At 36.3% G+C, this 12,742-nt stretch overlaps 1 protein-coding gene across 1 annotated transcript in view; it reads left to right on the plus strand.

The window, feature by feature from the left end:
• The window catches only part of LOC133836928 (endoplasmic reticulum aminopeptidase 2), a 38,864-nt gene that overhangs the window by 10,200 nt on the left and 15,922 nt on the right, over window positions 1–12,742 (plus strand). Inside the window, 6 exon segments of the mRNA XM_062267538.1 lie at window positions 6,873–7,013; window positions 11,062–11,250; window positions 11,346–11,428; window positions 11,512–11,616; window positions 11,618–11,721; window positions 12,554–12,734. Coding sequence (XP_062123522.1) covers window positions 6,873–7,013; window positions 11,062–11,250; window positions 11,346–11,428; window positions 11,512–11,616; window positions 11,618–11,721; window positions 12,554–12,734 — 803 coding nt within the window.

Here is a 12,742-nt window from a genome sequence, read left to right on the forward strand (position 1 = left end):
ACAATTTTTAACTGTGTTCTGTTCTCAATTTTACATATTCCATTATTTACAATTGTTATCATAAACTTCTTTGGGTTGATCGAAAAACTGAATTTTTCCCAATTTATTTTTATTTCTGCTGCCACAAAAAATGTTGTGGTTTTGATGAAAACACAAAATAACATAAAACAAGTTTACAGTCGAGTGTGCTCGACTGTGAGATAAAATAAAGGCAAAATTTGCGGTATCATTTTCAAAATATACCGAAAATACTAAAAAAATACTAAAAATATACCAAATGGTATGTTTGGTATATCGATACAGCACACCATTCAAAATATACATAGACGACACAATGTACCAGATTGTCACCCAAAGCAACTCAGACCCCTAGTTAGGCGTTTTTGCCCATACAATAGTATTTCTTTAATAACTTCCACAATTTTTATCTGATCGCAACCAAATTTTCAGGAATCATAACTACTACAGTAATTATTGTATATACCAAAATTCGTAGCTCTAGCTTTAAAATTACACTTGTTATTCGATTTTTTGATTTGCGGGGCGGAAGTGGGCGTGGCAAAATTTGAAACAAACTTGATCTGCGTGCAAACATAACAAATGCTGTCGAAAAAATTATAGCTCTATCTCTTATAGTCTCTGAGATCTAGGTGTTCATACGGACGGACGGACACACACAGACACACAGACGGACAGACGGACATGGCTATATCGTCTCGGCTGTTGACGCTGATCAAGAATATATATACTTTATAGGGTCGGAGATGCCTCCTTCTACCTGTTACATACATTTCCTGCCGGCAAAAGTTATAATACCCTTCTACCTATGGGTAGCGGGTATAAATATACAGTATTCGATTGGATTTTTACAATTCTTTAAGCTTAAAGCACAATTTTTGTAGCCAGCTTTAATATTTTGCTCTAAAAACGTGCATTTCAAACGAATGGAATATACAGAAGTGGAGGTAAAAGTTAGAAAAAATTGCCCTTAAACGTAGGAAAACTTTTTCGACAACTTAAGCTAGCCTTAGAGTTTCCTGAATGATGCAATAGAAATTGTAGTTGTCCATAATTGTAATGTAATGAGGAGTTGTGTTCCATTTAGTGCCACGAAGAAAAGAAGTAAAGCAGAGAAGCGCCACAAAGTAGGCAATAAAAGGCGGCATCAAAGCATCAAAATACGAGTGAAACGTGCGCTCGTAAATCTCATGGCGTCATGGCAACGCGACAGGAGCGTTTATAGTGCTATCTAACAGGCAGCATCCAGCATCCATCCCTTAATCAACTAGCAACAGCAAGAAGAACAAGATTGGAGAAGATGAAGAAGAAGAAGCAAAAGTGTTTTGCCGATTGAACCTGTGACTAACACATGATAAAGAAGCAGCAGTAATAGCAACAGCAGCAGCAACAGCAACAACAACAATTAGATAGACCAACTCTGACTGCAATGGGGAGAAGTACGGAACATAACGGGGGTTTGGGGGTGTTGTTGTGTTTAAGGGTTGCAGCAGCCTGGCAACACCAAAAAACAGCAACAACAACAAAAGAAAACACTCCACTATTTATGGACAAGTTGTTTGGCAAACCGGGTGCCGGGCAAAAGGGAGCCGGCAAAGTACACACAGAAATTTCATTTTCATTTTCGCAGGTGAGAGCCAACAAATTTGCCGAGAGTGAGAGCTAGTGTGTGGGCAAGTGTGAGAGCGCGTAAAATTGAAGAGAGCGTGAGCACGCTTGGACATGCGCTGCAAAAGCTCTCTGCGTGCGAATGGGAAGAGGGAAGAGGAAGAGGGCAGGCAAACAGGCGATTGCTTATGGTCAGAGGGGGGTAGAAAGACTGTCCATTACAGTGTTGTTGAGAGGGTTGCTGCAAAAAAGGCCGGAGACGCCACGGCGTGGCACAACAGCATCCAGTTGGAAAATGTACGCGTAGTCAAACACATCACAAAGCGCGTGCGAGCCGAAATAAATCTAAAAGCGAATCCCCGTGTTGACAAAAAAAAACCTTTACTCTGAACTGAAAAGGAAATTCCTCAAACCCCACATACAAAAAATACACACACACACACATACAGAAGCAAACACAGATGCGTCGCGTGCTGTCCCTGCTCCCCTTTGCCTGTCCCCCAAACCACTGTGCGTGTCTATAACGAAAAAAAAAGCAAATAGAAATTGCCAAAAAAAAAAAAAGTAAAGAAAAAAATACGAAAAGCAATCAATTTGGCAATCGGCTTTTGATTAATCAAAGCTAATTAGTAACGAGCTTTTTGTTTTGGTGCAAAACGGTAAAGTTAACGGTTTCGAGTGTTGAGCACGTGAAATTGAAGCGAACGCGATTTGTTTAAAGTGAAACTTGAGTGTCGGGAGCTTAAAGTTCAAAGTGTGAGGCCAAAACAAATAATGAGCTTTTTAGCTTAATTAAATGCAATCGCGTCACTTGCATTGATTAATTGTTGCTATTTTGACCTTTTTGCCAGCCAAGTCTTCTCCCCCCAAGGCAAATATGTACATTGGCTTATAGTCGACTCAGTGGTCCGCATTGAATGTCAACATTTCATTGTTGAACAACAACAACAACAACAACACGAAATGCAAACGCAGCGAACTCTGCCGCAGCCGCTGCCGCTGTTTTGTAGGCAAATGCACTAAAGCCCCACTCACAATTCAGTCAAGTGGCAAGCGAAAAAAAAAATGGAAATGAAATGAAATGAAAAAAAAAACAGCTGAAAAAAGCAAACTCAAAAGCAAAGGCAAAAAAGAAAAGGAAAAAAGTCAAGACTGGAAAGCGCACTATTGACATATATACGCGCATTCAGAAAGCACTCAGAAACGCGCTCGTTTCTCGCCCAAAAGAAACGCCGCATTATCAAAAGCTAAGACAAAACAGGAAATTCACTTATACTCTTTCGCTCCTACTCGCACACACACTCTCTCTCACACTAAGACTCGCTCTCGTGTAAGGAAATGCGCGCTGTTGAGCTTTTGCATTTTGACATTTCATTTTCAAAACACAGATTCCATTGCGAACGTCAGATGGAGTTTTGCTGCTCTCTCTCTCTCTCTCTCTTTGTTGCGTTCTTCTGCTCTCTCTAACTTTGCTCTCTCAGCACTCATTCCAATTGCGCTGTGTTCACTCTCACTCTGATGCTCTCCGCTAAGTCTCTCCCTCTCTGGCTGCAGAGGCGCCTTAGATGTGCGAAGCTCGAATATTGTGTGTGTTTAACAACAACAAATCCTCGATAATGACATGTATGAGAATGTAAACAAATGCAGCAGCGTTGAAACAATACAATTATTCTTATTCTTATATTAACATGGTAAACATCTCGTGCTGTGAACGCGAGAATAAACTGAAAACCATAATTATCTGCCAACTTTTGACGAACGTTGTATGCACTTCCTTTTCTGAGTCCTTAAGAAATGCCTCTTTGAGAATTTTTCGATTCTGTGCGCGGTATGATAAAATGCCCTTCTGTTCCTGAACTTCTATTGATGACAAACTTAGTGTTCTTGATAATTTCCTGTAAGAAATTCTTTCGATGCCCAACTTTATATCGTGTCTTTAGTATCGTAAACATATGATATAAACTTTTGTTTATATGTCTTTATATGTTATGCTTATGTGGGCCAAGTTTCACTTCTAAAACGCAACAATACTTTGCCTATTTTTATGTGCTGTCATAAATATTTTTCATGGCATTCTAATATCCTCGGCTAGAGTATCAAAAGAATGAGCTCAAGGCTGTTTGCTCTGTTCAAGGGACAAGTGTAGACATTAGAAATTGTTTTAGTCATGCATTGTATTACACACATTATAATGGGCGTAAAATAAATGAATGAGAATTCACACTGTTGCTCCGGTCGTATGCGTGATGTGTCAACCTGTATAAACAGCAAATGAAATCTAGATGCGGATAATTGAGAGAACAACCAACATACAATTATAATCCCTATACATTGCACGACAAGAATATTAACATACCATATAATTATTATTCGATTACGCGGAATAAAAGAAAAATTTAAATATTTCATCGTCTAAATACCAGGAAATGTCATTTAAAAAGCATAAAAATAGTTATTATCTTTATATGTTTATTTTGAGGAAATACCCCCAATAAATCCGAAATAGATAATCGACGCTGAGCATAAGTTCAATCAGCTAACTGGACTCGTGTTAGTCGGAATCACCTTGATTATTGTTATTGGTATTCATAGCCGGCAAACCGGCATTCCTCGATTATATTGCAACTTTATTATTATTCCTCGATTATAGTCAACAGGCGTCGTCGATTCCAACTCCTGTGAAATCTAATCAATACTCGCGCTTTACTAAGTATAATTCAAACGAATTGGCGACCATAAACCATCCATAGAATCTTATCAGTTGATAAGCAAAGTGTGTGTTGCTGTGCTATTTGCGGACAATATGAATAATTTTTTTTGTTTTATTGAAAGTTTGAATTTTGTGCATTTTGTGCATTGTAATGGTGATTAAATTTAGTTACACATTATTTTGATTTCTTTTTCGGTTTTACTGTTACCTCCAATCAAAGCGTATCACAATTTGGTTTTATGCTTTTTGTGATAACCGCATAAAATTCGTTGAGGATGCTCAATGCAACTTCAGCTTCAAGTGCTGCTCAAAAGCAGACGGTAGACACAAAAACAACAAACACACAAACGCACACACACAGAGAAAATGTATTTTGGGGGTTGATTTTTGGGCGTTGAAAAGCGCTTTTCACTAATTCAATGCGACATTGAAATTGCGAGCAGCAGCATCCAAAAATTTTGCAGACGTAGACGACGACAACGAAGGCAACGATGACGATGACTACATCCAGAGACAGCGCCAAATGGGCGAATGACTAGACGGGATGCCGGCTGCGTTTGCTAAATAAAGCCGGCGACCGGAAGGGCGGCAACATTTTTTGGCTGCAACCAAAAAAATAAAAGAAAAACAACAAAAAATAAGGGAGATTGTACTCTGCACATACATATATTTTACTTCTTTTCAAGGGTTTCGACTGTGCATAAATTATACGATTATTTGGCCAGCAGATTATCAGCTCGTCGTTGAGACACAGATTAAGAGAGAGAGAGAAAGAGAGAGAGCGAATTGAAGGGGGAGTTAAAGTAAAGGGTGCTTCGTGTGTGTGTGGGAGAATTCTCTTTTCGGCTTCATAAATGTTGTGTGGCTAGTACATAAAATATGCATGATGGACACGTGGCTTGGATGGTCAAACGAATATCGGGTATAAAAGGGTTCCAAATTGCACCAATTGATTCTGATTTGATTTCTCAGCAAGTTGAACTTTATTGCGGTATTAGCTTGTGATACACGTACGTGCATATATAGAGCATACATATTTAAACAATAATTAGGCGGCGTTTGAGCAAAACGCAGTTAACGTTAACGTATTGGCCGGAAGACAAAGAGATATCGGCCCCGTTAAGATTTCGGTCGTTGGCGGCGGTCAGAAAGGTACAAAAATTTGGCGGCGCGAGCGCATCGAAATGACAAATGATCCGGATTTAGATGATTGTGCATTTCTATCAGGTAAATGAACAAAAACAATTAAGTTAGAATGCTACATTCGAGTGTACTCGACTGTGAGATACCCGATACCCATTTTCAATAAAAATATATTCTAAAAATATACCGAAAATACACCGCAAATATATACTAAAGACTAGATGTAGTATATCGACTGCGAGATATCCGCTACTTATTTAAAAAAAACTTATTCTAAAACAAGTAAGAAAGCTACAGTCGAGTGTACTCGACTCTGAGATACCCACTACCCATTTTGAATAAAAGAAATATATTTTGCGGTATTTTTCTCGAAATATGCTGAATATACTGAAAAATACTGAAAATATACCAAATGGTATGTTTGGTATATCGATATAGTACCGCATTCAAAATATACCATAGACGGCACAATATATCAGATTGTCAGCCAAGCCAAATTAGACTCCTAGTAAGTAGGCGTTTTGCCCATACAAAAGTGGGCGTGGCAAAAATTTGAAATAAACTTGATCTGCGTGCAAACATAACAAATGCTGTCGAAAAAATTATAGTTTTATCTCTTATAGTCTCTGAGATCTAGGTGTTCATACGGACGGACGGACAGACACACAGACGGACAGACAGACAGACGGACATGGCTATATCGTCTCGGCTGTTGACGCTGATCAAGAATATATATACTTTATAGGGTCGGAGATGCCTCCTTCTACCTGTTACATACATTTCCTGCCGGCACAAAGTTATAATACCCTTCTACCCTATGGGTAGCGGGTATAAATATACCGCAAAAATATACTAAACGCTAATATATACTGACTATATACAATAATATACTACAATATGTGAAATATATACTAAATATAGAATTTGGTATATCGAAATTTGCGCTACATTCAAAATATATTATAAAATATACCAACAATATACCACAAAATACTAAAATATACCAAATACTATATTTGGTACATCAAAATTACACTACACTCAAAATATATTCTGAAATATTATAACTATACACCATAATATACTAAAATATACCAAATGCTATACTTGGTATATCGAAATTACACTGCATTCAAAATATATTCTAAATATACCAAATATCCACCACAAAATACTAAAATATACCAAATACTATATTTGACATATCAAAATTACACTACTTTCAAAATATACTATAGAGTAAACTTAATACCAGATTGTTAGGCAAAGCAACTAAGACCCGATTGCTTTATTGGCATTGCAATTGTCAGACGTGCAAATATTTACACTCTATATCAAAAATATATGCGACTTTCACATCTCCAGACTTTAATTACATTTATTCGCTTCACAGGTGGCGAATCGAGCGGCGGACGTCAGACGCGCAACGGAGTCGCTGTCTGCTCGCAGAGACGCGCTCTCCTCGTTGCCGGCATCGTGCTCGGCTCCCTTTTGCTGACGGCGATTATCATTGCCTACGCTGGACCACAAAATGGTAGGTTGCATTGTGCACACTTGTATTTGCATTTTCATTTCGCTTGCGTTTTCCTTTTTTTTTTCTCTTTTTGTTTTTCCTCCCGCCTTTTTTTCCCCACCACAACAAAAGGCAGCAACAGCAATAACAAAAAGCAGACGTTGGCAATGCGCCTCGTTCTTTTGCCGCTTTTTAACAAATATGTTTTCCGTTTGTATTTGCACACTGGGGAAGCTGTTTATCACGTCTTTTGTCAATTACTCAAACACACACACATGTTGTGCCACATTGCGTATGCTTAATTTTGAGATAATGTTGCGGCGATAAGTGACAGAATGGGAGCTGTGCATGAATGCTAGTAGAGTTGAATGAGATGGCGCCATGTTGTCTAGGGGAATAGAGAGAATAATTCAGTAATTTGCATTTGATTAACAAAATGTTATACATTTTTTATTTAATTAGCAGACTAAGATAATTAAAGAAGAAACTTTCATTGTTACTGTAGCAAGTAAAGTAGTTAAAGTCTCAGAACTTTGTTCGACCAATTTTAAAGAGATTAGCATCATTAAATTGATGATTTGTTGAAGAAATATGCTCTAGAAATATGGATTATTGAAGAAAGTCTATTAATTTCTTAAGAATATTTTTGGTCATGTATTATTCGTATTTCAGTGATTCAAAGATATTATATAACAAGTTTTGAAGTGTTTTAGTGATAGAATTATTGATTGAATAGTTCAAGAGATAATAAAACTTCTTTAAAATTGTGGATTAAAAAAGAAATTCCTTATCTTCAAAATGAATGTGAAATTCGTGAATTAGAATTACAAAAATCTAGTGTTTTAGTGATGCAATTATTTAGAGAAAGAAAAAACCTGTATTCTCATATATAAATAGTATTTATAAATGATATTCATATATGAGAATGTGTTTTATATTCTGAAAGGCTGTTTCATATATGAAATTAGTTTTGAACAGCTTAAGACTCCAATTTACATAGCACCATTAAAATTGGAAAAGTATCCAACCCAAGGCTTTATGTTTGTCGAATAATGAAATTTAAGCTTGTTAAATTGATAAATATGTAAAACATATTCGAAATCTCTGCACACTTCATTGTTATCCCAGGAATCCCTTCAACTTGTTGCTCAAGCAAGTTTGGAAATAGATTTATTACTAAACCGGAGAATCGCAACACCAACAAAGCCGCACTTTGAATAGCCCGCATACTCATTGGGTTGTGTTGCATAAATCAAGTCCGAGTAAACTAGCATATACAACCTTTATACTACGGATATGCTTATGTGATATCAATATGTAATCACATTAAGTTGATGAAGGTTGCGGCAAACAGCAACAGACGCCATCACATAGATGCCGCTGCCTGTTGCAATATGCTTTTAATAGTATTAACACAGACCAAATGCCATTATAATATTCTGGGCATACTTCCCCTCCCTCCCCCTCAGGCGATATTGTGGCAAATCGACTCCCTGTGATGCCAAGCGACAACACATGATAACACGGCATCCACACACACACACACATACACAAGTAAAGTTGCATCAGAGGGGTTCATATTATGTTGCAGAATGTATGCAAAGTGCAAACATAAACCTTGTGTTGCATACTTAATGGGGCTAAATGCACTGAAGGCTAATTGCATTACGCCAGACAGCCACACACACACACACATATGAGTGTGTGTATGTGTATGTGTGTGAGAGATGAAACACTGTGTGACCAGACCGACACAAAAAGTATTCAAGTCAATTATTTCCCTTTGCCGTTGCACATTAATTCCCGCATTAATTAATTGATGGACAGCCTGGAAAAGCGTTTCCACACGCCCTCAAGGCTTTTTCACTTTACCTCCCCCCCTCTCTATATACTATCCATCCCTCATAATTATTCATATTGATGCCATCGATAAGTATCTGGTATATTTTGTATAATCAACATAATTAATCAACTTAATACTAACCATACGTATTCTATATATTATATTATATAAAACTTATGCAAATACTATATGATAAATATGTATACATAATTTGTTTAACGTTTTTCTTTTATACACTTTGTTGTTTCTTTGTTTTTTGTACAAAATAAAAAAAAATCGAAACCAAAAAATACATATTTTATGAAAATTTCTCTTAAATGCTTGTTTGATTGGTAAAAATGTGAGTAACAAATTTTCCAACCCACTTCTTCTAACTGGTAAATACTCGTAACACTGACTCGTAACTCCATAATAATACCATAGTAAATACAAACCCCATAATCTGTCAGCATGTCGCTGTGTACTGTCTTTCCTTCTTCTTGTTAATCTATGTTAACTAGTTATTTATATGTTATTTCATTTATTATCAAACTTATCCTCAACTGTGTTATAGTAATACTTCTTAACTATCTATTTCTTTAGATGTTCTGAAGAGAAATATTAGCTTTAGATTTTATAATCAACATTTACTATATGCTCGAATTATCATATAATTATTATATTTTGATGTGTTATATTCTGTTTAAGGGTAAAGTTATAGGATTTTAAAAATATTAAAAGCAATCTTTTCAATGAAATTTTCCATTACTCGAGATATAATTTGGCATACAAATACATTTAGCATATCTAAACTTGAAAATATATTTTAGATATATTTTCTAGTTAAACTTTATTATAAATTACAAATTGAAAACATCAAGTAGTATACAAATATACTGTATTTTGAATAATAAACTAATTTTAGTAAATACTGATTTTATACACATTTTTCAGTATAACTCTAAACTCATTTATTAAATTTCGATTACTATTTGAAAACGTCAAGTAGTATTAAAATATACTATATTTTAAATTAATATATACTAATTTTATATACTTTTCTGAGTATATACCCCATTACTTTACTTACTAAATTTCAACAGTTATAATAAATGTTTCATTAAATCTTCGTTTTATACCCGCTACCCATAGGGTAGAAGGGTATTATAACTTTGTGCCGGCAGGAAATGTATGTAACAGGTAGAAGGAGGCATCTCCGACCCTATAAAGTATATATATTCTTGATCAGCGTCAACAGCCGAGACGATCTAGCCATGTCCGTCTGTCTGTCTGTCCGTCTGTCCGTCTGTGTGTCTGTCCGTCCGTCCGTATGAACACCTAGATCTCAGAGACTATAAGAGATAGAGCTATAATTTTTTTTCGACAGCATTTGTTATGTTTGCACGCAGATCAAGTTTGTTTCAAATTTTTGCCACGCCCACTTCCGCCCCTGCAAATCAAAAAAACCGAATAACAAGCGTAATTTTAAAGCTAGAGTTACGAATTTTTGTATATACAGTAATAGCTATAGTAGTTATGATCCCTGAAAATTTGGTTTCGATCAGAAAAAAATTGTGGAAGTAATTAAAGAAATACTTTTGTATGGGCAAAAACGCCTACTTACTATGGGTCTGAGTTGCTTTGGCCGACAATCTGGTATATTGTGCCGTCTATGGTATATTTTGAATGCGGTACTATATCGATATACCACATATACCATTTGGTATATTTTTAGTATTTTGCAGTATATTTGGTATATTTTGAGAATAATACCGCAAAAATATATTGCTTTTATTCAAAATGGGTAGTAGTATCTCACAGTCGAGTACACTCGACTGTAGCTTTCTTACTTGTTAAATCTTCTTTAGATTTAAGGTTACTCTGTAAAACTTTTTTATCTTCCTTTCCCAAAATACTTTTTGTAAATGAATTATTTTTAGACGTGCTAGCAAACCCCAATGAAATCTTCCTTTTAACTTTCTGCCTAACTTTTAATTTAAACTCCCCCAAAAAAAGACAAAAAGAGTATCTCCCGCTCTCTGGAGATTTTGTTAATACGTATTATGAGTTTTGTTCTCTTTGTTAATCGTGTAAAACGCAGTTGATTAACATGAAGCATCAACGTGCTTAGACCACAATTCCCCAACCGAATGAAAAGCAGACTCAACCCAAACCAAACCGAACCAAGAAGAACAAAACGAAAACAAATTGTATGCTGAACATTGCATTTGTATGACCTTTTTGCAGACTGTTCCTGTGCGGGCAAAACGACGTCTGGCTATGAAACGGATGAAGAGAACAACACACAACCATTCAATCCGATTGCAACGAACGGAGAGCCATTCCCCTGGCTGGACAAGATGCTGCCGACAAGTGCACGACCCATGCGCTATATGGTAACGATACATCCCAATCTCACCACACTCGATGTCAAAGGTAAGAAGCAATGCCAAACGCAAACAACAAGTAGAAAGAAAACTTTCAACTGTTTTGCTAATGTAATTTCTGTACTTTTTTTTTCTTGTGGGCAGGTCAAGTAACCATCGATCTGTTCATTGAGAAGGAGACCAATTTTATTGTGCTGCACATTCAGGACCTTAACGTAACGGAGAAGGTGAGTGAAGTCCTTCGACTTGAACTTGGACTTGGAGCCATAATTATTAACGGTCTTTTTCACTAATTGCGAATTTGATTTAGGCCCTCGTAACTCCGGGTCCCAAGGGATATGCCCTGAAGATTGTCAAGGTATTGGAGTTTCCGCCACGCCAGCAATTGTACATTGAGGTGAAGGAGAAGCTAAAGAAAAAAATCCAATTATACGTTGAATTTGCGTTGGTATTCCAAATTGAATCCAGAGCCCGAGGGCTTCTATGTGGATCAGTATGAGAGCTTCAATGGACGGGAACGGTAAGCAGAAGCAGTTCGCAAATGAATTCATTACAAATTTATGATTTTTATGAGTGCTTTGCAGACGTGTGCCATGTTAAGTTTATTGATTTTTAAGGCAGCTAAAAAATATAGTAATGGTATGCGAAGCGTTTCGACAATGGTGTTGCTTATGAAAGAAATTAAAAAAGATTTATTAGGCTAGCCTTGAAAATTTGACTAAAAACTGATGAACAAACGGCCTGGCAATTGCCATATGAAGTAAATTTAGCTTAATGATTGAAGTATCTACAATGTATGTATATGTTTAGAAGCAGATGAGGAACTTCATTTCTACGATAGCTACACGTTCAAGTAAAGCGATTTGATTCATATCAACATATATGTTGCTAATAGTAAAAAGAAAAATGTCTATAAAGTTTGATGAAGATAGCTTTCAAAATAAGCGACTAATGAGACTAGAAACACATGGACAGACGGACAGACGGATTGAACAAAATGAGCATACGAACTTAAGTTAATGCCTTATGAGACCTATTTAATTTCCGTATGTTTTTTAAATAATTTAAAAATAAAAGGCAAATAGTTGTATAACATTATAGTAGTTTAATAGTTAGTGATAGTTTCGTAGATGAGTATCTTTCTTTTTCATTAAAATCTTTTAGGAGTACCTTAGTAATTTTGTCAACTAAACTTTGATTTTAGCTAAAGCCAAACCAACTAGCGCTAGTAAATTTTAGGCTAGATTATAAATTAATTTGTAATCTATGCATTTATAATAAATTGTTCTTACTTTCAATATCTTTTCATATTTTTAATTAAACTCTTTTAATAAATTCCCTTCCCTTTAAAGTCTTCTCGCTGCCACAGTCTTCAGACCAAATGGCGCCCGTCGCGCTTTTCCGTGCTTCGATGAGCCGCATGTGCGTGCTCCCTTCCGTGTCTCTGTGTTTCGTGATCGCTTCCACATCGGTCTTTCCAACTCTATAGTGCACACCACAGAGGATGTGGGCTTCTACATGGGCACAGGGCTGGTAAGTCA

This window comes from Drosophila sulfurigaster, chromosome 2R (genome assembly GCF_023558435.1).
Source record: "Drosophila sulfurigaster albostrigata strain 15112-1811.04 chromosome 2R, ASM2355843v2, whole genome shotgun sequence".
Lineage (NCBI taxonomy): Eukaryota > Metazoa > Arthropoda > Insecta > Diptera > Drosophilidae > Drosophila > Drosophila sulfurigaster.